The sequence below is a fragment of the Tamandua tetradactyla genome, chromosome 2 (genome assembly GCF_023851605.1).
Source record: "Tamandua tetradactyla isolate mTamTet1 chromosome 2, mTamTet1.pri, whole genome shotgun sequence".
Classification (NCBI taxonomy): domain Eukaryota; kingdom Metazoa; phylum Chordata; class Mammalia; order Pilosa; family Myrmecophagidae; genus Tamandua; species Tamandua tetradactyla.
Genome location: NC_135328.1, coordinates 92,525,830 through 92,553,156, shown reverse-complemented (window position 1 = coordinate 92,553,156; position 27,327 = coordinate 92,525,830). Strand labels below are relative to the sequence as shown.

At 41.1% G+C, this 27,327-nt stretch overlaps 1 protein-coding gene across 2 annotated transcripts in view; it reads left to right on the top strand.

Annotated features, from left to right (window-relative positions):
* Nucleotides 1-1,896: 1,896 nt before the first annotated feature.
* The window catches only part of PDCD1LG2 (programmed cell death 1 ligand 2), a 66,885-nt gene continuing 41,454 nt past the window's right edge, over nt 1,897-27,327 (top strand). For both annotated transcript variants that reach the window (XM_077148258.1, XM_077148259.1), the window contains exons 1-3: nt 1,897-2,172; nt 16,076-16,144; nt 25,416-25,721. In XM_077148258.1, the coding sequence (XP_077004373.1) occupies nt 2,088-2,172; nt 16,076-16,144; nt 25,416-25,721 (460 nt within the window). In that variant the 5' untranslated portion in view covers nt 1,897-2,087. The remainder of the gene's footprint in view (nt 2,173-16,075; nt 16,145-25,415; nt 25,722-27,327) is intronic.

The window sequence follows — 27,327 nt, the reverse complement described above, 5'->3', positions numbered from 1 at the left end:
TCCTCACAGTTCTCATCCCTTTCTTTAGCTCTTGCACTATGCACATTTCCCCAAAGCCTTGGTGCATTTCTTTCTCACCATCAGGCTATGTTCTTCTTTTTAACCTCTACCAAGAACAGTGGGAAAGATGACTTATTTTTCAGTCCCAAAATAACTAACACTGATTTTGCAACTGTTGTGTTCTGGGTGCTTTACATGATCACGTTGCACCTCGGGGAAATGGGAGTTCCTTCCCACTCCACCAGGCCCTCACAGGGTTCGGTCACTTAATCTCTCTTTGCCTTGACTTTCCCTTCTATAAAATGGAGGAGGATTGCGGACCCTAGTGAGATAATTCTTAAGCTTATCATATTGCAATACTTATGACCTACATCCTAACTTTCCTTTGCCAGGTATCCATACAATGTTGGAGGTTTGTATTCTACCACACACACACACACATACATGATTTAGCCATGTATTTCAGGGGTCTTCTGTGATTTATTTATTAAATAAAGTAGAAACAAACAAACCCTTCCCCAACTTCTTAAAACGGTTGTTTTTTCTCAGCAATCTAAATATACTCTCCATTACTGCTTTAAGACAATTATTTTGACAAAAGTGATTTATGTTGGTGGCAAGCTACTTAAAAAAGAAAATGTAAACAAAAAGAAGAAATTAAAAAGTCACCTGCCAGTCCTTCATCCAGGAAATGACCTGGATAAAACTTTGGTATCTAGTGTTTGGCATAGAGATTTACAAGGGAGGATAATCTGCTGAGGTATTAGGTTGAGTTTTATTTGCGTCTGCTCTCTTTTGGAAGCACTTGGGCTTTCCCTCGTTATCAGAAGCGAGTCTTTGTTTTCCCAATCCTGGGTGCCAGAAGAAACAGCTGAGCTGCCCAGAGGAAAGAGTGGAGAGCAGAGGTGGGCAGAACAGAGGGGAAGCTCAGCCCAGACAGAGGAAGGTAAATAGTGGGCAGTGTGCCTCACTCCTAAAAGGGAAGGGGAGCTGATGGGGTGGTGCATGAATGCCTCAGGCACTAAACTCTCAGGGCCATGCATGGAACATGTGTCCAGTCCTTGGGCAATCACTTTGGCTGGGGAGGGGAGTAGGGTAACATCAAGGTGACTCCCACTAAAACCATTTATCTGGACTGTGGGAGGAGAAGCAGATCCCAGAGAAAGGAGGATTTGGCACAGATTCAGCCCCATTCTTGTGGTCTACTGCAATGTGGTCATTCCCATTTGTGCTACTACAAGTTTCATTCTTATATGGGGGAGGGAGTAAGCAGAGGCTGCAGAACCAGGAGGAAAGAAGAGCTCTACTTTCCCACAATGAAAGCATGGAGGCAGGAGAGGATTAGAAACCAGGCATGGGAGGGACAGTAAATTACTAGGGAAATTTTTTGGCTAAGAAAATACACTCTGTCTGGGCAGACCCCCATCTCTACTGGCATCCACTCCTGTGAGTCCAGGAGGAATGGTGGCAGTAGGGGAGGGCAGGAAGGGGATTGGTTGTCCAAACTTGCACTCAAGATGGCCTTTTCTTGCCACCCAGATTCAGTCTCACCACTGAAAAGCCTCAGTTTAAATTCAGCTGCGCAACCAAGGGAAGACTGCTTGATCTTGACTCTGTTTTCTCTTGTGTAGGATGGGTCCAGCAGTACGTGGGCCACGAGTGGCTCTGCGAATGAAATGAGCCACCTGGGGAAAGTTCCTGGCACATATCATAGGACACGCTGGTGTCTTCTTTCCCTCCCTTTCCCCTACTCCTGATTGTGTACCCGCTTCACCATGGACATATTTCAAGGGGTACCTGCATGCAGAGAAGCGTTGCTGAAAGTAAAACCAAAACTTCCAATCAGCCGGGTCTCAGTCAGTTCCCCAGAACTAGTTCTCGTTTGAATTACCCATATTACAGGAAAGCCTGAGCTGGACTGAGATGACCACATCTTTTCGTCTGTTGTGTAATATACCTTAACCCCAGATTCTGAAAGCTTTTTTTCACCTTTACTCACATATCGCTCTGCCAGCAAGGAAGAATCCTTGGTTGGAGCTACTGCTTGGCTTTTGTTTTTGTTTTGTCTATTTGCTTAGTTGGCTTCTATGCGGGAATCTGACAGAAACTGCAGATGTCACTGTGTTGTTTTCTTTCTTTGTCTTAACCAGAGGAGCTGTGCCAAGTCCTGCTGTGAGTATCTAGTGGGTTGAGATTTTATTGTGTTTTTGCGAGTTTGTGTTGCAGAGTGCGATGAGGCTACCTCGGTGGGGGACGTGTGGGTGTAACTTCTCTCCACCTCATCTAAGCCAGGAGGAACTCTGCCTGGAAATACTTGAAGTGGGGAATGTGTTTGAGGGCACAAACAAGCTAATTCCCTCCTGTCCCAGGAGAGTAAGATTTCTCTTGCTTATCCCTATGCTCATTATTCTTGTTGGGCAATTATATCAGGTGAGTTATTTTCTGCCTGAGAAGCATGCACAGTAGAAAAACTGAACTTCTCTTGAAATTGTCTCTCGGTTTAGAGTTTTTGGAGGATTAATGGTTAAGAAGCTAAAAATGTATTCTCCTACAACACACATCTGTTTGTGATTATGTTCTCTTTGGGAGGCAGTCAACACCCCAGACTAGGCTGTGTTTACAAGCTATGATCCAATAATAAGCTGCTGGCATGGGGGGCACTATCACCTCATTAACTTATAATGCAGGCAGCAGTTATTTGACAACAGCATGCCTTGAGGCCTGCTAAAAGGCTTATTCTTCCAGATGAAAATGATCAGAGAAACGGTAGCAAAATTAAAGGAGACAACGATTATTGATATTTATTGCTTACCATCTGAGTGCACAGAGTAAAAGAGAGATGGCAGTGGGTGGAGGCAGAGAGGTAGAGCTTGAGTGGAATTACCTATTAATTGGGATTTCTTCTTATCTGAAATTCTATGTCTCTATGGAAGGGAATGATAGACCCAAGTTGACAAAAATAAAAGCACAAAAAACAGTAAGAACAGTCTGTGTGGAGAGTAATTAGACAATTGTATCAGGAGGCAAATACTGATTGATCTGGATATTTCCCAAGCTGCTTTCCAAGCCTATGAGTCTGTGAGAGGATGAACAAACTCACTCTTGCCACTGAACTTCCTCTATTCACTTTCGTTACCTGAACTCTTACTCTCAAGACGATCTTCCTTGTCTACTGTTTCCAACCTCCAAACCAACCCACGGAAGTCCAGGATGGATAAAGGGATCGGGAAGATTATCCAGCCCTCATCACTCCTGATGCTTGCCAACCCTCCCCAACATCCCTAGGAGTTGATTCCCAGTTCTTGCTCTCTCCAACCAAACTGCTAGCCACCCCTGCCTCTTAGGAAGTTCCTACCTTGGTCCCCAAGATACTTGTTAGGAAAAATGGCACATACCAGGATGTGGAGACAGATGATGCCGGTGGGAAGTTTACTGAGACGCTCTCTCAGCAGAGGGAGCCTGAAGACTAGACTTCAGCCCTCCTCTAGGAGGGTCAGATACAGCATTATATACACTGTGTTATGTGGGGCGAGGAGCGGTTAGTATAGCTAATGGATTGTTTTATGATTGGTGGGGAATTAAGGTAAGGAGAAGCGGCTTTTTTGGATAGGTAGTGGGGCTTGGTTATGGGCCAATAAGGAACCGTTAGGTTTCTTTGCTGTCCTGGGAGGAATTGGCGGGTTGCTTTCTGGCACAGGCTATGGTTTGCTGGATCAGTTGCATAGGCCATGGATGGGGGGTTGTTGTTATGGAGAGATAAGCCACAGCTGGTTAGTCAATGTCCACTTTTGTGAGGGGGAATCTCTAACAATACTGCAGTCGGGGCGTCCTTCTGACCACCTCTTCTCTGCCTTTTTCAGCGGTCCACTACTTCTTCTTTCCATTCCTAAGAGATCTTTCTAATCCTTCTTTTTATTCGCTCCCCTCAAAGAGTTCATTTATTTCCCAGTATCAATTAACATTTCCATATTTGAAATAACTTCTTTATCTTTATCTCTAGTTCGAAATGATGTCCCAAACTCTATATTTTTACATTGTCTTAATAGTCTGGCCTCAAAACCACAGTCAACCTTGTAGCTTCTCTTTTATTTTTTTTTCCTGTATGGCTGATCAATTGTCAATCGTTTTGTCCATGTCCTGTCAATTGTTTTATAGCAGTTCTCCTTCCTGTCTCTTTCTTTCCCTTTCAGACTCTAAATCAGGCTCTGGTACCAAACATCTGGTTAAATACAATGACCCCTAATTCTAAGGATGACCTTCAATCATGCCCTACCTTCTATCTTGAAAAAATTTATATCATACTATCTTTTCCAAGTACTCCTTTGACTTTGCCATTCAGTTGTATTTTTTTCGATTGAGAAATCTTCCCACACAGACAGTCCATCCATAGTATACAGTAAATGGCTCACAATATCATCATACAGTTGTGCATTCATCACCAGGATCATTTTTAGAACATTCGCATCACTCTTGAAAAAAAGAAGTTAAAAAAAAAAGAGAAAAATCTCATGTATCCCATACCCCTTACCCCTCACTCTCTTTGACCATTAGTATTTCAATCTACCCATTTTTAAACCATTTATCCCCCCATCATTTATTTATTTATTTTTTACCTTTATCTTTTATTCATCTGCCCATACCCTGGATAAAAGGAGCTTCAGACACAAGGTTTTCACAATCACACAGTCACATTGTAAAAACCATATAATTATACAATCATCTTTAAGAATCAAGGCTACTAGAACACAGATCAACAGTTTTCAGGTACTTCCCTCCAGCCACTCCAGTACACCATAAACTAAAAAGGGATATCTATATAATGTGTAAGAATAACCTCCCGGATAACCTCTGAACTCTTTGAAATCTCACAGCCGTTGAAGCTTTATTTTGTCTCATTTCTCATCTTTTAGTGAAGAAGGCTTTCTCAACCCCTTGATGCTGGGTGCTGGTCATGCCGGGAGTTCTGTCCCATGTTGCCAGGGAGATTTACACTCCTCGGAGTCATGTTCCACGTAGGTGCGAGGGCAGTGAGTTCACTTGCTGGCCTGTTTTCAAGACTCTGTCACTATCTCCTCACTGGTAACTCTGCCTGTCAGTAAGCCCTTGACATTCTTGTCTCAACCTAAATTTCCAGCCAAGTTAGTTCCATGTCTGTTAGAAAGAAGGCTATACCTGAAGGAGAAGAAAGGCTCACCTGATTGTAGAGAAGAAAAGAATGTATTCACAGTCTTGCAAGAGCGGGTGCCTAGACGAACATATCGGTGGCTGGCATGCTAAACAATAGAATGTCACAAATATTACACCTACGCCTAGCCCGCAGACCCCTCCCCTGTTTTTCCACTGACTGGATGCTCCAGAGGTTACAGCCTATCCGGATATTCTAACTCAAACTTCCCGCTGAAGGTTCCTCCTTTTAATTATGCTTTATATTTTAATTACCCTGGCCATGAAGGACTTGGTGCCAATTCTAGGCTTGCATCAAAGGCCCTCGCCTTTCCTTGCCTGTGTCACCTTGTGTGAAAGCTAAATTTAGCTTAATTCTTACAATGTCCCCTTAACACACCCTGTGTGCTCTGTGTGTTTCTACTTCTGAGACTTTGCTTCGAGGCCACCTGCAGTGCCCCCTAACCCCAACCCCCAACCACCAGTAGCTTCAACTCTCCAAATCCTACCAGTGCTTCAAGGGCCCAGTTCAAATCTCACCCCTCTAGGAAGTCTCCCTCCCTCTGGTGAACATCCAGCGTTTTGTCATTTTTACCACTCCTTTTACACTAGTTTCGTGGGAGTTCTAACCACCATGTTATACCATCTTTAAGGGCAGGGATCCTTTCTTAAATAAATCCTCCTATGAATCCCTCAGAGGCTAATACAATGACTTGCAAAAAGTGGGCACTCACTGCTACTGACTAAAAAAGTGAGATGCAATTTGAACTTCAGTGCTCCATTATGTTAAGTAATATAGCATCTTAAGGCTACAGTCATCTATACATGCTACAGATGGTTTGGAGATCAAATAATTATATTGAAAGTTTACTCATCCACCTTGGAAAGTTTAGTTCTAAGACTCCCTGAAATCTCAGATGCCTATAATGACTGATGGTACAAAAATATATAGACAGGTAATGGGAGGGACCCAGCTTTAGCAAGTTCTTTCCTTTCAGTCCTGCTGCCGTAACCCTGAGTTGGTTCAGGCTTCAGCATCCTAAACTGTGGCAATAAAAGAGGGTCTGGTTGGACTCCAGCAAGTCCAGTGAAATGGCCAATGCCAACTCCAGTCAGCAGATTCGCAAGTTGATCAAAGATGGGATGATCAGCCTGGTCCATTCACAGGCTGGATGCTGGAAAAGCACCTTGGCTCACAGAAGGGCAGGCATAGGGGCATGCATAAGCGAGAGGGCATGCCCAGGCGTGAGTGCCTGAGAAGGTAACCTGGATGAGGAGGAGACTCTGCCCCGGCTGCTCAGAATTGCATGAATCTAAGAGGAGTGACCTCCACAGCCTGCATGGGAAGGTGGAGGGGACCAGGTTCAAGAGCACGCAGATTCCCACGGAGCATCCACAAGCTGAAGGCAGACCAGGCTGGTTTAAGACCAGGCACCCCAAGGAGGGGCTTCAGGCCAAGAATAATAATATTCAGGCCAATAATAATAAAATGATAATTTATTATTACTTAAATGAACCATTTTCTGGGATTTTTGTGATATTTCCATCCAGTGTCTGTACCTAGGCTATTTTACAGACTGGATGAATTCCTTGAAAGCCTTGACTGTGTCATGTTCACCTCTATACACCAGATACTGGCACACAGTAAATCTTGAGTACATATTTTGAATCAAAGAAACAAAAAGGTCATTAAAACCTCCGTAGACTGCTGCAGCACCACCAATATATCAAGACTGTCTAAGGAAGAAGAGACCAAGAAATAAAGCTTCCCCTCCCTTCTCTATACATAGTGCCCTCAGCAGTTATATAGATCAATCATTCAATGAAACAAAAATTTATCTGCCAAAAAAAAAAAGAAAAAAAAGAAGAGGTATGAATCCAGCTGCATGCAAGACATTAGGGAGTGATAGGGCCTGGAGCAAACCGTATTACTTGCCCAAGGTGTTAAATATTGCTACCTACTATCCCTGCCTTAGCCACTGTGCTTTGAAACAGTAGTTAATTTAGGTACTTCAGGTAAATGTGATGAGTGTTCATCCAGGTCTTTGTAGACACCCAGGAAAAGGAAGGAGCCTGGTGAGTTAAGACAGAGAGTCATCAATAAAGAATAAAAGCCTTTGAAAACCTGATCCTATATGATTGTATTATTACTTAAATGAACCGTTTTCTGGGATTTTGGTGACATTTCCATAGAATGTCTATAACTCGGTTATTCTACAGATCTGATGAATTCCATGAAAGCCTTGACTGTGTCATGTTCATCTCTATACACCAGATACTGGCACATAGTAAATCTTGAGTACATATTTTGAATCAAAGAAAGAAAAAGATCATTAAAACCTCCGTAGACTGCTGCAGCACCACAAATTTCATTTTGTCTATCACATCCCAAATAGATTTCGACAGATTGTAGAACTGGCACAAAACTAGGCTTATAGCAGATAAGAAGTGAAACTGCTAGCACCTACTGGGATTTTTTAAACTCTTGCAAATGTGGCTTGGAAAAGCTTTCTTTTTTTTTTTTTCCTCACAAACCTCTTAGAATTTGTTCTCTTGACTTCTCTAGAAAGATACAACTTTCTAATGCAGTTGAGTAAAGTTGTATTCAGTGCCTCTCATGTAGAAAGAAGCAGACAAAATAAGAGGCAAAAGTCTGCAAGGGAGAGACACCACATAAGCTACTAAATCCAAGATTATCAGGACGTTCTCTGAGTGGTACAACACTTCTGCAAACGTTTGCTTGGGAGCTTCATGGAATGATTCATGAAGGAAGTGGACCTGTATGAGTCTTAAAGACTGGGTAGATTTTACCAGGTGAGATCTTAATGGAAATAGTGACAGGAGAGCTCATGTTAGAAATTATGGAACTTTTAGACCAACAAAGGCTGTGCTACTCCCCACATTGTTTTGTGTTACTACTAATAAAGTACTTCAATTATCCAAAGTTTGACTTGATATAAGTGTACATATATACATATATATAACTTTACAAGTTGGAGTTTATTATTTGTTTTCTGCACAATGTCGTTTTCACTCACTTTCTATGATGTCTTTTAGAGGGGAAGAAGTAAAAGGAGATTTCACCTAGAATAAGACAAGTCTTACATAAGTTACCTTTATCTTTTAAACCCTGGTGATCAACTGTTACTTACATGCTAGTGATCGTTGTGGTAATTACAAATAACCATGCTTCAATATCTTAAAAGTTCATCAAAATCTGGGTATGTGGCATATAACGAATATTGCCTACCATGTTTGGATAGAACAGTTGAAATTAACTGTTCAGGGCCAATCGCTGCATACATAATGCATGGTAGAGACCTTGGAAATCCTCAAGTGCATCCCCTTCTTTAGTACTCAGGAGGGAGTGAGTCTCTGAGGCATTAGGATAAAGCAAAGACCAGAAGTTGTGTCTCCCAATGCCTCCTTCCGTACTCTTTCCCCTGGACCGCCCTGCCACCAGGACAAGCAGCTTCCCTGGTGATCTAAGTGAGAACAAAAGTAGGGCAGTAATCAGAGCAGGGCTTTCCACAAATCAGAAGAGAGTAGCTGAAGCTTCTCACCCTCAAGCCTGAGCATCTTCTGACTGAAAGGATCCTTTCTAACGCTTTCCTTGTCCTGTAGATATTAGATCCTACTTCGCTCTGCTCAGTTTCAGATCATGACTCGACCTCAACCACTACCACATTCTCAGAGACAGGCAGAATTACCTGGAAATTCATCAAGAATTATCCAGAAATTACAAAACTCCGCTAAACTGATCATCTAATTAAAAATGACTTTTCCACCCATGTTGCAAACCACTAATTAGAGGCCAGCTTGCTTCATCTAAAGAGAACAGAAATGAGTGCCCTGTGCTTGACAGAAACTCTCCAGCAAGAGAAATAAACATGTACCTAAGGAGCATACAATTAAGATGAAAATGAATGACTGAGCAAGAATAGATCATAACATATTTATATCCAAAACAAAGTGATTTTAAAAGGGAAGATGAAAGAGGTTGGCATAGGTGTTTGAACATGCTCATTTCATCTCTTGGAGAAGTTATCACAAGACTCATTTGCCCACATGTGCACTTTACACTTGGATGCTCTGTGAAAGACGTGATGGAGGAGTGCAAGGGTAGTTAGTGGTAGAATTCTCACCCGCCTTGCAGGAGACCCTGGTTCAACTCCCAGCCCACGTACTTCCCCAAAACAAGCGAAACAATAAAACAACAAAAACAAAAAACAGCAACAACAAAAATTCAGCAAATGGTGCTGTAATAATGGGATACTTACATGGAAAAAAGAATGAAACATGACCCCCACCATTCAGCATACCAAAAAAAAAAAAGAAGAATTATGAAAGAGGTGATGAGTTCATTAATTCTGGCATCGTGGTCCACGACTTCTCTAAATAAACTCTGGTCTTGCCTGCCTAGGTATAAAGGAATTCACACTTCTCTTATTTTAAAGGCCCCAAGAACGTGCTCTCTCAGAAACTGTGGTTCTCCTAAGAAACTCAGAAGCCGGGAATCTTATCCAGATTGCCTATGGTTTTGAGAAAGGTTGGTGAAGGTCTTGAGATATCTCTGGAAACATTTTTCTGGCTGAATGCTTAAATGAATCATACTGTTGTAAAGGGATGCCTTCCATTAATGGTGGAAATTCCTGCTTCAATATGCATCCCCTGTTTAAACAATTCCAGTAATCGTGACCCTCCCACACCATTAGCAACTCATTCCATTATGAATGGCTCCAATTGATGGAAAGTTCTTAAATTGGACAAAAATTTAAAACCAGATTAAGGTTCCTGTTTCTCCAATAGAGAAAGGAGCCAACTTGGAACCAGTTGTCTTAGATTCCAGTGTACGATGCTGACTTGTCATGCATGCAAGCACTCATTTATTTGTCCATTCAGAAACATTTATGAGGACTTAATTAAGCACAAAGATGTTCTTATTCTGAAAGGTAAGAAAGAGTATAACAAGTCAACGTTTTAAGTACTACAACAGAGGTGAGTAGCAGGAATAATTGAGGCAGAAGGAACAGCCTAAGGCAGTCAGGAGAGGCTTCTATGCTTCTGAATAAACTATGTTCTGTTGAGTATAGGAGAATGTAAGGATGCATAAAGAGATCTCTATGACACAATACGACTTTTTCCCAGTTAAACACTGTCTTTATTTACCCCATTTGCCTTACATTTCTCTCTCCACATTTATCCATGTATGCGTGTGCACATAATGCACAATTTTTTTCTGAACAATCTGAGATTTTTAAGTCAAAGAACAAATGTTAAATCTTCCATCACAATAAGTTATCAACTCCATTTTAGACTCCTATGAGTCAGTGCCTCCATATCCTTGAGTCCTTTGTACTCACTACTTTAGAATATTAGATGTAAATTATAGACGGATTTTTTAAAGTTCGTGAAGAAATTGAGGTTGAGGAAAAATAAGATTAGAAAAAATCAAATGAGCTTAGCACTTTCAAAGTGAGGTCCTGTGCATGGAAAGCATGTGTATTTCTGTGTAGTTGAGGCAGAAGAGGCTAAACTAGGAAAAGTTTGGCAGGCCATGCTAAGTGGAACTTTATCTTGTACATACTGGGAGTTACTGAAGTCCCTTAAGCAGGAGTGACATGGTCAGATTTGATTATTCAGGAGATCATTTTGCCTGGTGGATAAAGTTCACTCAACAAATATGAAGTGATCGCCTACTTCATGCCAGAAATTATGCCAGGAGCTGGGCACCTAGCTGTGAACAAAACAGAAAAAATCCTTGCCCTCCAGGTATTTATATTTTTAGTGGAAGATGACAGCCAATGAGTATAATAAACAAGTAAATTATATGGTATATTGGATGGTAACGAGTGCTTTGGAGAAAAAGACACAGATAAGGGAAATTGGGAATGCTGTGTGTGTGGTGGGTAATGTGATAATTTTACATAACACAATTTTATTCAGGAGAGCAAAGAGGGTGTTCAGGGGCAGAGATACCTTTCCGTCAGCATGGTCTGTCCTTCGTGATAGGTTTTTCCACCGGGAGGGAGGAGAAAAGATCAAAACTTGATCAAAGAAGCTTTATTGCGAGGCTGTGCGCAGGCGGGCTGAAGTCTAAGATGGGTTCCAGGGAAAGGGGACAGGTTATATAGGATGGTTGGCGGGAAATAGGGAACGGGAGGTGGTGGATTTTCATTGTCTAGTTTGGACACGAGAAATTGGAACGTTCTCATTGGTTGGTTTAGACGCGGAGGGCTAAGCCGGGAGTTGGCAGCTTTTCATTGGCGAGGTTTAAAATTTAAATACCGCCGTAGTCATGCAGGGTCGCAACTGCCTCTGCGGAAGATGGGTAAAGGGAGCTTATGTCAAGATTATAGCTGCCTGGAAGGCAAGAGGGCGTGGGCTAGGGTGGCTCAGTGGGTTTCTGAAAATTATGGGTGGGGAAAGCCTCTTGGACTATTTGCTGAGGGTTGGTCGCATCAAGGGGTTAAAGGGTTCTGCCTAACACTTGGGGAGGTGGATCTGGGGAAGAGGCCGCACAAGCCTGGAGACGGATCCAGGCCATTTGGGCAGGAAATTTCAGAATGTGACTGAGGGAAACAAGGGTTCCAAATGACACTTATCATACAAACACCTGCCTGTGGGGAGGGGCACAGCTCGAGAGGAATCCTCTAGAGCCTGGGGCCCAAGACTCTTTCACCTGGACTAATGGAAGGGCTTTGGATTTTACTGTGCGTATAAAATGGGGAGGTTTTGAGCAGATATTAATTGACATATGTTTAAAGAATCATTGTGACTGCTGTGTTGAGAATCAACTATAGGAGGACAAGGTCAGAATCACAGAGACCAGTTATAAGGATATTGCAGAAATTGCTACAAGAGTTGATAATGGTTCAGACTAAAATGGAAGCAATGGAGGTGGTGAGAACTGGTCAAATTCTGGATATATTTGAAGGAAGGTTATATAGGATCTGTTAAGAATTCACATGTAGGATGAAAGAAGAGATTCAAGGATGATTCCAAGGTTTCTGTCCTCTACCCAGGCAGGTGGAGGGAGGCAAGACTACGAGGTAAAAACACCAGTGAGGAGACTCTGCTATGGTATGAGAAGTTGAAGTAAGGTAATGGCAGAAAGGAGCGTGTGATAGGGGACAGTCCTAGCACCGCCTACCACCTTTCATTGTCACCCAAATAAACCCTGTATTTGGGACTAGATGCTTCTACCTGGCACTTGCATAGATGATGAATGTAAGCTGACCCCTTTCTTGGGAGAGCCTAGTGTTAAACACATCCCCTAGCATAGAGTGACCTGCTGGTTAGTATATCTCTTCCCCTTTTGCCCTGACCATATGCGCATATGCACACATTCACTGGAGACAGACTGGCTAAAGCATGCATGTTTTGACATCTGGCTCCCCTCCTCCACCTCCTATATCTGTCCCCAGCAGAGAGGGAGCTGGATTCCTCCATTACCTAAGGCACACACATAGGGGGAGGGGTGCTGAGCTGAGAACTTCTCCATGCTTGGCCTCAGACCTGCTGGCTGTGGTGGACTGATACCCACTAGTGAAGCTGACTTTACTTAGTTTCTTCTCTGTGTGAGTAAAATATTTTTCTCTCCACTGCCTATGTCAGTCAGACTTTTGTTGGTGACCCTGACACCTGCAAACCTAGAGTAGGCTGGGACTCTAGGACTGCTGTTCTTGGTGGCAGGCATTGGTGTGCTCGTGCTATCCTCCATGCAGTGAGACTCCTTCCCTGGAGGTGGTACTGTGTCTCTCTTTCTGACTGAAAGAAAAGGATCATCCAAAAAGTATCCAGGAGGCAGAATTAACAGGGCTTAAGGACCGGCTGGATTTGCAGGATGAGAGATGAATAGGTATAAGATGACGCCCAAGACACTGGGTAGCCGTCCATGGATGAGCCAGACCAACTGCAGGCTAGAAAGAAAGAATTGGGACCATAAAGTAACCATCTAGTACTTCTTAAAATCCCAAATTAAGTATGTCAAAGAGGAATAGAGTACCCAAATGGAAAGGAATCTGGATGATCTCTTATTAGAGTGACACAGTAAAAATTCGTAATATAGTAGACAAATTATATATTAGATGCTTTGCCAAATATACATTACTTCTTTTGGGCCTACAACTCAATGAACTGACTGTTGTTATTATTATTGGTATTATAGGGCAATGAGGCACAAAGAATTTTCTTAAACTTTTCAAGGACTTAGAGGCCAATAATTTGTAAACCTGAGATTTGAACCCGGTTATGTCTGAACTTAGAGCCTGAGCTCTTAACCACTGCAGGGGGAACATTTTCCTTAGAAGAAGGATTAAGAGGAAAGGAAGCTACTGGTTGGAAAGTACCTTTACAAAACTGTCCCTCAGTTTGCTCAAGGAGGCAGTGTCCATGGAAAGTCCCTTTGATGGGCATGGAGGTAAGGACTGTCAAGGCTAGTGGGTCATGAGCCAGGAGTCCTTTCTGTTGCCAGAAGTACATATGACATGCCATCCTTTCGTGCTCTGGGATAAGAATGCTGGGCAAGTGCAGGTCTGGTGGTGTAGCTTAAGGTGATACATTTTCTATATATATTTGCATTTTGATAAGGAAAAGGACCTTCATCTATCTCCAGCTAAGGTATGTCTTGAACATTTCCCTGTGGAAAGCACTTGATTCTGTTCGCAGTTATTTCCCAAGGCCTGCTGCAATATCTCCCTTCCTAAAATAAAAATAAGAATACAGACTACGGTGGCCCTTACATTTCCCTCTAGCTATTGCCTCATTTCTCTTCTCTGAAGAGTTGCGAATATTCTGCTGTTTCTACATGCGCGCTTCTCATTTTCTCTGAAACTCAGGCTTTCACCCGCACTAAATCTGCTAATTCTGCACTTGTTAGGACATTGAGGAGGATTTGGCTCAACTGCTTGAAGCAGTTTTACATTGATGCCTCCCCAATTTATGTCTCTTTCCCAAATTCACTGCCTACTAAACACCTCCACTTGTGTGTCTGATAGGCATCTTGAAACAAGCAAGTTCCAAACACAACTCTTTTTTTAAAACTATTTTTATTGGAAACAATTAACAAACATACAAACATTCTTGACATGGTTACAATCAATGGCTCACAATATCATCACATGATTGTGTATTCGTTACCATGATCATTTTTTTGGACATTTGCATCTCTCCAGCAACAGAAATAAAAAAGAAAAAAACCTTGTATATGCCATACCACTTACCCCTCCCTCTAGCATTTCAGTCTACTCAATTTATTTTAACCTTTCTTCCCCTATTATTTGTTTATTTCGTATCCGTATTTTTTACTTATCTGTCCATACCATAGATAAAAGGAGCATCAGACACAAAGTCAGACACAACTCATGATATCCTTTCCCTAATCCGCTTCACCTTCTGTCTTCTTCATTTTACTAAATAGCACCTCTGTTACCCTAGTGACTCAAGCCCCAAACCTAGGTATTCTCCTGGATTCCTTTATTTTCCTCACGCTGTATACCTAGCCTGCCTGCAATTCCCTCAGATCTTTCAAAATATGGAAGACCTAACTGAATGTAAACATATCACTAATCTTGTTGAGATGGCAGAACTCCCCAAATGAGTCTACAGATTCAATGTAATCCTTATCAAAGTCCCATCTGCTTTTTTTTTTTGCAGAAATAGACAAGTTGATCTTAAAATTTGTATGGAAATCCATGAGACCCAGAATAGCCAAAAAGAAAAAATATCTTGAAAAAGAAGAATAAAATTGGAGGACTCTACACTTCCTAATTTCAAAAATCTGTTACAAAGCGACAATAATTAACATTGTGTGGAACTGCCATGAGGATAGACATATTTTTTGTATATACATATACACACACTCACTTTGACAGGCCACTTCTCCCTCCACTGGCCATACCACCCTAATCTCAGAAATCATCTCTGCAGCCTCTTAACTGATCTTTCTGCTTCTACTCTTGCCTGACCCACACTCCCTCCCAACAACAGTCTATTGTCTACACTGATGCTGAGTCTCTTCTATAAAAATGTAAATGAGATCAATTCATTTTTCTGATCAAACCCTTGATTGATTTTCTACCATACTCAAAGCAGCTCTGTTTTTATCTGATTTAAATATGTGGCTCCAATAGGTGATTTCCCTTGAAGAAATTGTTGCATGGTGAATAAATTTGCAAGCTTTTCTTTGAGGACAGAATAGCTGACAGTAGTGCATCTTGGCCTTTTTGCCTTCAACCCCATGAGAAGTCCTTGGGTGGGAGAAGCCTTGGGAGCAAAGGAGGAAGCGCAGGAGGTGGGGCAGGACCAAGATTGGGCACCCACCCAATGAAGCCAGTTCCCTGCTCTCCTTGTCTAGACTCTTAGTAACAGTTAGTTCAAGTGACAATCCCAGCACTCAAGAGAGCGTAACCACTTTGCCTGCTCAGTCAACTTTCAAGTATTTACTTGAATCTAGCTCTGTTCTCCAAAATGACTGACTCCTAAAGTTCCAGTACAACTAGAGAATATGGTGTGCATTCCTCATTTAACTAACCAGGTTAATTTTTAAGGGCCTGTTACTGAAAAAAATATACAGAAGACTTCATGGGAAAGGAAAAGAGATAAAGATTAACTACCAATGCGGGCGCCTCACGAGGACTGGCTCATATTAAGAGAAGGCTGTTAGAAAAGGAAGAAGCATGTGTAAATTTAGATTGATAAAGAGCTTCTTGTTTCCTCTTATTCTTTCTCCTCTTTCTTCCAGGCAATCAAAATATAGTTACTCTTCCCAGCTTAACTCCACCACCACCCTCCCCTTCCCCGCAGATTTGTTTATGAGTTATTTCCCTGTTTTCATGAGTGAGCAAATCACCAAATCATGAGACCCAGCAAAGCTGCAGAAGACTCTGAGACTTTTAATTGTCTCTTTCAGATCCACTACAGAACATGTTCCTCCTCAAGCTAATTTTGAGCCTGGGAATATGGCTTCATCAAACAGCAGGTAAGAAAGGACAAACAGAGGGACCTGAGAAAAAGGAGCAGGTAGTAGCCCAGCTGAGGTCAGTGATGAGAATATGTTCTGGAGGCTGACGACCCTTTTTGAGAGGAAGTGTGATCATTGGGCTGTTCGAAGCAGAGCAAAAAGAGTGGTGCCTAGGGTGGCTTGTGCCTCTGAGAATGTCCTCATTTTACAGAGCCGAGACTTAGAATATTGACACATCTATCCCCACTGTTCTTTTAAAGTTAATGACAAGGAATCAGATCCGCTGTCACCATGCAGAGCTGAATTGATACAAGAGGGGAGGGATTCTCTTCCTTTAAAGGTGAGATGCCAAGTTGCTGTCCCCTTGCCTTCTGGCATGGGGATTCAGAGACAGTGGTCAGGAGGCTCCTTAAAGGGCTCCTTAACTCTAAAGATTTGCTTGCAGACATTATGCCAATTGTTCCATACTCATGTGAGTTTCACTTTTAAAAAGCAACAGTAGCAGCCTATTGATTATTCACAACTTAATGTGTATGACTGGTATTGAAAATCAGATTCATCCTAAAGTCTAAATGAATAATGAACCTTGGGGTATGCTTTCGGATTTTGAAGAAAGAAGTTCGACTGGAGAGTGTGAGTAGGTAGGAAGGAAAGCAGTCTCAGAGTTGGTTGCTTTCCACGGGAAGCTCATTCAGACCGTCCGGGGTAGTAGAGACCATGAGTGCATTACTTGGGGGGAACACCGGGAGATAAGAGAGGAAGACATATGGGTTCCTCAAAGGTAGTGGCCCCACTCTCATGAGAAATCCTTCAACATGCCACCTTTGATTGTGAAATAATGGTTTCTTTGGCATTGATAATCTTTTGAAGAGCCTTTTCCTCCCTTCTAGCAAGTCCCAAACTACTCTTTTCCCAACCATATACCTTTCCCTCTCAGACTTCCTAGCCTTGTCTGGAACCAGCGACATGGAGAGTTGGGGCTCTCTTCTGGAAAGACCTCAATATTCTGCTGACCCCAGCCGGCCCCTGCAGGGCCAGCTAAAGGACACTTTAGGTTCCCTATCCAAAAAATCTGGACTGGTTGGGGGAGGTGGAAATGCCTGGGTTGGAGGTTAAAAAGAAAATTTTATCCTTTGTATTTACTATTTATTTGAGTGATTTTTTTTTTTACAAGAAGTAGCATTTTATAAGAAGTAATATAATGAAAAGATAAACTTCCGTATAATGAGTAGGTAAATTTTTAAAATATGAGAAAACTTTCAAAAGCATATGGGAGAGGTGCAAGGGTAGTTCAGCAGTAGAATTCTCACCTGCCATGTACATGGGAGACGTGGGTTCGATTCCTGGTCCATGCACTACCCCCTGCCTAAAAAAGTTCAACAAATGGTGCTGCAATAATGCAGTACTCACATGGAAAAAGAATGAAATATGTTCCCCACCACACAGCACACAAAAAAGAAAAAAGCATTTGGGAGCAGTCCGCTGCGATACTGGTGCCTGAGAGAGAGTGGTGGCTATGAGCACGGCCAGACTAGCCATCTCACTTCCTTCACTGCTGCTTGTGCGTCCCTGGACTTGCACGCTCTGCTGAAAAGGTGGAAAAAGAGATCATGAATTAGATCAAGATGATGCCTTATTTCCTTCTCTGCGTGCATTTTTTTCTTTTGTCAAGTTTAAAAATATTACTATGGCAGCATTGTTTGTGGTTACAGAGAAAACAAACAGACAAGCAAACAAAAACAAATGCCCACCAATAGGAGAATGGATAGAGAAAGTGTAGCAGGATGGGATATAAACCCAGCATGCAAATAAAAGAATTACAAAAACATTTATGAATCATAGAAATGCAATGCTGAGTAAAACATCAAATCCAGAAGATGACATACAATACAATTTATAAACAATATATTGTTTAGGCATGTGTATATATGAGATAAAGCTAAAAATAAATAAGCAAATTATCGATAATCACAATATTCAAGATGGCGATTACCTCTCGTGGAAGGCAGTAGATATATGGCATTGGTGATGTTCAGAGATGTCCATTTAATTAATTTTCTTTCTAAAGTTTTCTTTGTTTAAACCTTTATTTTGTAAACTATATCACAGATACAGAGAACTACTTGAAACTAAGGTAAAGCTTAATGTTACTATAAGCTGACCATTCTTGTAACCCCAATCCAGGTTAAGAATTAGAATTTTGCCAGCCTCTCCCCAAGCTCTTCACCTGCACAGGCCAATCACCACCTCCTTCCCCAAAGCAACCACTACACTCTGTGCCCTTTTCTACCATACATGGTTTCCACTTTACAGAAATCTTAGTAAGAATTCAGCAAGTGTTTTTTTTTTTTTGGTTTCCAGACCTCATCTTTAAATGACTATAAATTTATTTCACTGGACATGCTGTAATTTATTTAACCAGTCTCTTATTGATGGACATTATGGTTATTTCAAATCTTATTTTTTCCTGGATTAATGAGTGGGACAAAAGTATGCCTCCTGAAAACTGGATGGAAGTTGACTCAATACGATTCAAGCAAACCATTAATCATTAACATCTTTTTTGATTTGTCTGTGCTGTGCATGCTCTACTGATTTATCTATGAAATACTTATACTAAGAACATCTTCAATACTGATAACATCTCCAAAGATCCTATTTCTAAATAGGTCACATTCATAGGACGGGGAGTTGAAACTTGAACATATCTTTTTTTTGGGGGGGGGGGGGTGGAGGTGAGGGATGTAATTCAATCCATAAGACTGTGTTTAACTTTTTGAGTATATTCCAAATTGGCTGACTGTTTTTCAAAGCGGTGCACTATTCTATATTCTTATTAGAGTGTATGATGGTTCTAATTTCTCCACATCCTCATCGAGTTCTGTGAGTTTTGATAAATGCATAGTCCTTTGATTGTCTAGAGTAATTCCATCACTCTCCAAATAAATAACCTCATGCTTTGCAGTCAAACCCTCCCCCAACCATTAAGCATTGCCACCCATTTATTTGTTCTCTCTCCTTAGAGTTTTAACTTTTCCGGATGTTTTCCTTCATAAAAATCTGCCAAACTTTCCCACAATTGATCATGCCATTTTTGCATTTCCGCCACCAACACATGAGAGTTCCAAATGTTCCGCATCCTCGTCAATGCTTAGTATTTACAACTTTTTATAATCATTATTTTAGTCATTCTAGTGGGTGTGGAAAAACATCTCATCTAAAAAAAAACTTTCCTGCATATATTTTGCAACATGAGTTTTTGGAATGTGATGCTCTTATAAAGGGCCCATGGAGCTTATATATTATTCAATCCAACTTTTAAATTTTTTATTGTGGTAACATATAAACAACACAAAATTTCTCATTTTAACCACTTTTATGTGTACCATTCAGTGATATTAATTATACTCACAATATGTCACCATCACTACCATCCATTACCAAAACTTTTTCATCACCCCACACAGAATTATAAATTTATATTTCCCTAATGATAACTAATGCTAAGCATCTTTTCATATGCTTATTTGCCACCCATATGTTTTCTTTGGTGAAGTGTGGATTCAAACCTTTTGACAATTTTTGTTGAGTTGTTTATTTTCCTATTGTTGAGTTTTGAGTGCTTTTTATATATTCTGAGTACAAGCAGAGATATGTGATTTGCAATTATTTTCTCTCATCTGTAACATGTCTTCATTCTCTTAATAGTATCTTTGTAGAGCAAAAAAAAAATTTCTTTTGAAGTCCAATTTATCAAAATTTTCTTTTATGGATTGCATTTTTCGTGTCATATCTAAGAACTCTTTGCCTAACCCAAGGTCACAAAGATTTTCTACTATGTTTTCTTCTAAATGTTTCATACTTATACATTTTACATTTAGGCTTATGCTCCATTTTGAGTTAGTTGTTGAATAAGATGTGAAGGATAGATGAAGTCTCATTTTTTTGCATTTGGACATCCAGTTGCTCCAGCCCTAGTTGTTGAACAGACTATCTTTTCTCCATTGAATTGCTTTTGTATCTTTGTCAAAAATCAATTGAACATAATTGTATGGGTCTATTTCTGGAGTTTCTGTTTTATTCCATTGACCTATGTGCATATCCTTTCAGCAATATTGTACTGTCTTCATTACTGTGGTTTTATCATTCCTCTTTCTTTCTTTCATTGTCAACTTAAAGCCTAAAGACATCTTATAAACTGGAAACATTTAAGGAGAAATACTCATTTTTGTACCTTGCGATGTCTTGGGAGGAAATAGCAACCCAAATCTCCTTCCTTTCATTGATGTTTCCTTCTCTCTTCATCCTCCAGAGGTGGATGGGCACCAGGACGCGCGTGGCCGTGGGATGCTTGAGGTCACTTTGGGTGCATCTTGGGTGGCTCAGCCTATCTTTAGCCTCCAGAACTACTTCTGCCAACACCTGACATATCCAAGCAGGAAGAATCACGTTGGGGAAAAGATTTCTAAGGGATGTTTCCATGTAGTGTTCCCACAAAGAAGAGAACATGAATCAGGTGGCTAGAGCAGAATTCTGACCTAAAACAGGAACTTCAGAGTTTTCTGAAGGATGTAGCTGTGTAAATCAGCCCCCCTCCACCCCGCCCCGACCTTCCAAGTATATTATGAAAGATGTCTGAAAACTCTTAGGTCTCTGTTGTTAAATGGAAAAAAAAGAAGGTATAAAATTAGCTTAAAGAGGAAGTTATTTTAGGAGCTAATGCAAATGATCTGTGTTGTATTTCCTGAATAAGTGGCAGATGTTAACTCCCACTGACATGGTTGAAAATGAAATTCTGAGTTCCCTGGGAATTTTTAAGAAGGCTCTTGCATTGCTCAAATGGGCTGCTTCAATCTAACTGAGGGACCAGGAAGTATAAATTTGGGGGGCCGTTACCAAGTCCTTTGCCTGTTAATTTCATTAAAAACCCCATGTGAATGGGAAAAGCTGTATTGTCCGCTTAATTAGTAATCATGAAACTTTCCAATTTTCTCCTTTTGTCTGAACTTCAGGAGTTCAGTGTTAGGTTGAAACTTAATTTCATAACCGTGTGGCCCATGAACTAGAAAGCAAAGTCATGTCTTTTCTTTAGCATTAAGCTAAAACGCGTGTTTGTATCAGTCGTAGATGTAGTCTGCACATGCCAGTGGATAGACAGACATATCTGTAGGGTAAAGAGAACAGACTTTGAAAACACGAGGTTGTGAATCTGAATTCCTGCTCCATTTGATCTTGGACAAGTCATGTCACGTCTTTAGGCCTCAGTTTCCTCGTGTAAGATGCAGATAGTGACTCCTATCTTGTAGGGTTGTTGCAGGCATTAAAATGAAATGATATACATAAGGGACAGCCCCAGCTCATTATAGATGCTTAATAAATGTTAACTATTACTCTACTTTCCGATAACATTCAGAATGCATGACAGTGTTATAAGTCTGCTTCTCAAACATTAATGTGCATGTGGGTCACTCTGACCTTGTTGAAATGCGGATTGCAGATTCTGATTCATGAAGGCCAGGTGTGTGTGTGTATTTGCGTGCACTCGCGCGTGCTCTAAGAGACAGCATTGCTAATTAGCGCTAGGTGAAGTTGAGGACTATCCTTTGGATGGTAGAACAGTAAAAGATATATTATTGCAGGTGTTTTATTTGTGTAACCAATGGTTCTGAAGCATTAGAAGCTCCTAAGGAACTTAGAAGCTAAGTCCCACCACCACAAGAGGCCTAGGAATTAGTAGTTGTTTAAAGCCTCCCAGGAAAAAAATAAAAACAAAACAAAAAAGAAAGAAGAAAAAGAAAAATATATATAAATAAGGAAAAATAAAGCCTCCAGGCTATCCCAAAGGTGCCCAAATTAAAGATACCTGTCCCAGTTGATTCTATTGTGCAGCCAGGCTTGAATGCACACTCTTCATAGAAGTTACTGTTTGCAAGAGGTCTTTTGATTTCCTTGGTAATAATGTACAATTAGTAAAAACTATTTTAGGATTTCAAAAGTGGATTTCATTTTTTAAACCCCTGGTTTTATATGGGGGAAATCAAGCTTGAAGGGTGCATTTGCATGTCTGAGCAGCTTTAATTGGGTCAAAATTAGACCAAAGCACTGTTAATCTTCTAGTTATTCTGAGCTACTCAGAAACATGATTCATATATTTGCTAATTGCTCTTCCCTAGATGTGGACACTAGCTAACCAGGAGCACCTATCTGAAGAGCAGCATACTTCATTCCTGACCTCTGATCAAGACAGAAGGGAAAAATAGGCAGAAGATAGATTTTTGTCAAAGGCCCAGGTAGTGGAAAGGGAAGTTCTGCTGTATGCTATGGGGAATTCCAGAGGAAGCTATAAGCATTCCCAGTCTCATGAGAAAAAAGGCGTAAATGTGGTCAATAGATTTGCGAAATAGATTCACTAGAGTAGAGGCTCAAATTATTCTATCCAGTTCTTGTGTCTTAGATTCAGCAACTATCTTCCTTGTAAGCCTCCTTTCTTATCCCTGTTTCCTGATTTATCATTTGTGATAGAGTAAGAGAAGGAAGTAGTGCGAGCCAGTAAAAGCAGTAGCAAATTCCTGAGGCTGGCATAAAGAAAGTGGTTAAAACATATTTTGTTGGATGAATAAATAAATATTATTCTTCCAGGGCAGAGTGAATTTAGTATCAGGTGACTGTGTTTTAGAATCTGTATAAGGGGATTTAGTAACTAAAGCTTTTAGAGCTGAAATCCTGCATAAAGGGATCAACTATAAAATGACTCTATATGGAGACGCTGAGATAAACGTTGTGTCCAGTTGATTACACAAAATGAACTCATACAGTAAATTCTGGAGCACGAAATTCCTTTTCCAGGTTGTAGGGGTTCTCTCAACCTGGATAAGCAAGCCCAGGTGTGATTTGCATTGTTTTACATTTGTACGCAGATGCTGGGCAGATGTGAATCTTTAGTTGTATCATAAATGTCTGTAGAGATTCTAGTCATGGTTAGAGCAAAGGGCTCTAACCAAGGGGTGGAGGCAAGATATAAACTCACTGTCAATAATTTTTTAGGATATTTCAAGTTTGTGTATAGCACAATCAAGGGTTCTGCTGGGTGGCAGCCAATGCCAATTGGTGCACTCTTGGGCAAGTTGCAGTTTAATGACAGGAAAGCAGAAGGGCATAAGGTTAGGTTTCCTTTCTTTCTTCATCCCTTTCTGTCATTTATTTGCCAAACCATTACCTGAAAGTTAATATATGTTAGATACTGGGGATATGGAAACAAACTCAACCTGTTCACACTACCTTTGAAGACTTATAGGAGAGTAGGAGAAAAAATCTAATCAGAAGAGAATTGCAATGTGAGTCATTCAAACAGCAGAAAATGCCAAAGTAATACTGTGAAATCTGTTATAAAGTATCCTGGTTAATAAAGAATTGTCATGCATTCCATGCATAGATTGCCACTTTTCCAAGAATCAAAACATGGTAGAACAGAAAGGACCTAATGCTTACTGAATGCCTATTACCTGCCAGATGGAGCCCTTCACATGTGCGCCTGCTCCAGTTTTTACAGAGAGGTAGATATTAACCTTGTTTTACAGATAAAGAGGCTGACACTCATAGAGGCTAAATGACCCGCTGAGGTCAAAAGGCTCAGAATCCTGATACAATCAGCCGCCTGTCACTAAATCCTATGCTCTCTCCACGCCACATTTTATATTGAAACTCTTCAAATAGCTAACAATTAGAGGAAGTTCTCAGATTTTATTCAACATTCATATTTGTTGAATGAATGTTTTGATTGAGTAAATATATGAATGAGTGAGTGAAGCAAGTTGACTGAAGATAATTTGATTTAATTTTCTGCCATAATTCAGAAACTCCTTGAAGATCTTGCTGTCCTTTACTCAATGAATATCAGCTCATTAATGATGGAAACAGCATAATTTCATATGGCTTTCCTTGCTTTATTCTTGCATACACTGCCTTCACTAGTTTTTCCAATTTGGACCATTGCCTATACTATTTTTTTTGTATTGTTTTTTAAATAGACTCAACTTTTATTTTTAAAACAAAATTGTGTACCCTTGTGGTAAATGAAGAATATCACTTATGCTTGTAAGCAGAGGATAAAGAGCAAAAATAAATGCAGTGGAAATAAAGCACTGTTTTTAAACTCCCTCTAGCTACCATTGTCTACCTTTCTAAGACTCACATCTTGGGGCCTTCCTGTTTTACTAAAAAGAGAAAATAGCCGGTATTAGTAGTGTGAGTCTAGGCGCAGACAGGCTTTCTCTTATATGTAATTTCATGAGTTGAAATAGAATTGAAAAGGGGAAAAAAATCTTCTCTGGATAATTCAACTCCCTTCTGGCCTTGGGTCTACCTCATCAGAAATCATCTCGTGTTCCTCTAGTGGTATGTGCTTCATGTTTTGGGAAATACTGTTTTGGTAGAAGTCAGATATTTAAGTCAACTGACTTGCTCTGTATTTTAACTTTACTAGCTGTGTGACCTCTTTGAGTCAGTATCCTTAACTATAAAATGGCAATGATTTTATATATATATATATATATATATGTTTGGGTTTTTTTTGAATGGGCAGGCACCAGGAAATGAACCCAGGTCTCCAGCATGGCAGGCGAGAACTCTGCCACTGGGCCACCATTGCACCACCTGTAATATATTTTTATTGTTTGTTCGGGGATTAAATGATATAAAGTGCTTAGCCCCATGCTTAGCTCATGGTAGGCACACAATTTTTTGTCCTTTTCTTTGTTTTCCCTGGTTGATAGAGAAGAGGATGTTTCTACAGTGGTGGTGAAGTGGTGGTGAAAAGCACTTGGGACTTAGAAATACCTTGGTCTAATTTTGCTATGTGATCTTGGGCAAGTTTCTTAACTTTTTTTGTGTGTCTCTTTTTCATTTTCTATAAAAAGTAGAAATCGGTATTGGGTCACAGACCATTTTGTTTTTATGTGAGGGATGCAGGGCTCTAGAGAATGAGAAGAGAGGTGTCAGTGAGAGCAGGCAGTGCTGCCCAGCAGCAGCTCAGGCTGGGGTGCCCAGGGAGTTGCTGGCCATCTGCACAGATGAGGAGTGTTGAGAGGGCAGAATTGCCTTGGAAGGAAGATTCCACTTTTGCACAGAGCCAGCAGAGCAAAGGAGAGAGATGAGCCCAAGGTCTGCCCAGATGGTGACAGGTATTTCCTGGAAAATGGGGGTGGCTGGATTGCTTCAGCTCCCATTCTGGGAGAACACAGAGCAGAACTGTGATGGCAGATGATGGCAGAATGCCATGTTTCCTTTTCAGGTTTATTCACAGTGACTGTCCCTAAGGAGCTATACATGGTAGACCATGGCAGTAATGTGACCCTGGAGTGTGATTTTGACACTGGAGGTCATGCTGTACTTGGAGCAATAAAAGCCAGTTTGCAAAAGATGGAAAATGAAACATCCTTGCACAGTGAGAGAGCCACTTTGCTGGAGGAGCAGCTGCCCCTGGGGAAGGCCTTATTCCACATCCCACGAGGACAAGTGAGGGATGCAGGGAAGTACCGCTGCCTGATCATCTCTGGGGTCGCCTGCGACTACAAGTACCTGACTCTGAAAGTAAAAGGTGAGTGGTTTCAGGGACTGAAATCAATGGAGGCACCTCCCTAACACAGGACCTGCATGAGCTCCCAGTGACAGAAACCCACCAGAGCTGGGGAACCCACTAAAGCAAAAACTAAAGGAGGGTTGTAAGGAGACAGCGCTAGCTCAAAGAAAATAAAAGCACCTGTTCAAAACTATTTTTTGACCTCTGAGTATAAGGCAGCTGAGGTAAGGGTGAACAGGGGCAGGGGGTACAGGAATCAAATGGATTAGAGGATGCTAGGGAAATGCGTCCCTGAAAGACGTGAGGGTACCAAAAATAAACTTTGTCTAATTCACAGTTTTCCTAAGAAACAGCTCTGATCTGATTATTAAGTTAGCCTTTCAGAAATAACTCCTATAGTCCAGAGTTTTTCAAAGAATGGTTTGCCATCCATTAAAGGGTTAAAAAATTCAATTTAGTGAGTAATTAATCACCTGGATTTTTTTTTCCAATAAAATGAATAGAACAGCACAGAATAGAATAGGAAATATCAGAAGGCTTCATATAGTAATGTTGAGTAGCGAAACTGTTGTTTCAGAGAGTAGGTGTGTGTGTAAAATGTTTTTTTCTTCACTGTGGGTCATAGTATAAATAATTTCGAAAACATGGCTCTAGTTCGAATCCCATCCATTGCAGATGAAGTCACTGAGGTCCAGAGAAGTGAAGTGGATACCCCAGGGGTACCCAGATAAAGTCAGTAGCTGCTCCCGTCTCTCTGGGTTCAAGGTTCTCTTGACCATGACACAAGCCAAGAATGTAAATCTGAAGAGATCCTTCACATTCTTGTTTGTTCTGGGAAAGGTCATTTTTGGAAAGACAGCGCAGCAACTATAAATTGATAGATTTAGCTCTGTTCCTTGGCTTGTGTTTTTCAGGTTTCATTGACTGTCCGGAGTTAAACAATGCCAGGATTTTTTGCACACACTTCCCCCCCCAACCACCACCGTCCCAACCATTAGGCCCCAGGGGACCTATCCTGTCTTCTGGAGGGTCTATGGATTATGAGCCCTAAAGACTACTGACCCTGGCAGCAGTGCTCTCACTCTATGGTCTAGTGCAAAGAAGGACAGAACTAGGAGCCTTAGACACGAGGGTGAATGCTGTTTTCACAACATCACCTGGGGCCAGTTATTTCACCATTTGTAACCTCCAATTCCCTTTATTTGTAAAATGAAGACAATAGTAGCACCAAATCAAAAGAGATAATGAAGCCAAAGAGGCAAACATGGTGCTTGGCTTAGAGTGAGTGCCCAGCGATTTGGTGAAAGGACCCTCAGTGGTTACTCTCCCATGTCTGATCCATCAGTGAGTCACCAGGAAAGCATCAGTCTCAGACATAACCACTTTCTCTCTTTCCTGCATGCCACCCACACCAACTGAGAGGAAGTATAAGACACTGGTGTTAGTCTGAGCTCAGTTAATGTGGGGAAAGAGGACTGGACATTCTCATGATTCCCTAATGTACTCCAAATCTGCACCCCTAAATCACCTCCCCCAACACTTATTTATCTCTATTTGAATGTTGTAGTGCTTTTTAGGGTCTTTGGGCAATTGGAGGTCAGTCTTAGGCCTGTGGCTGCCCCCT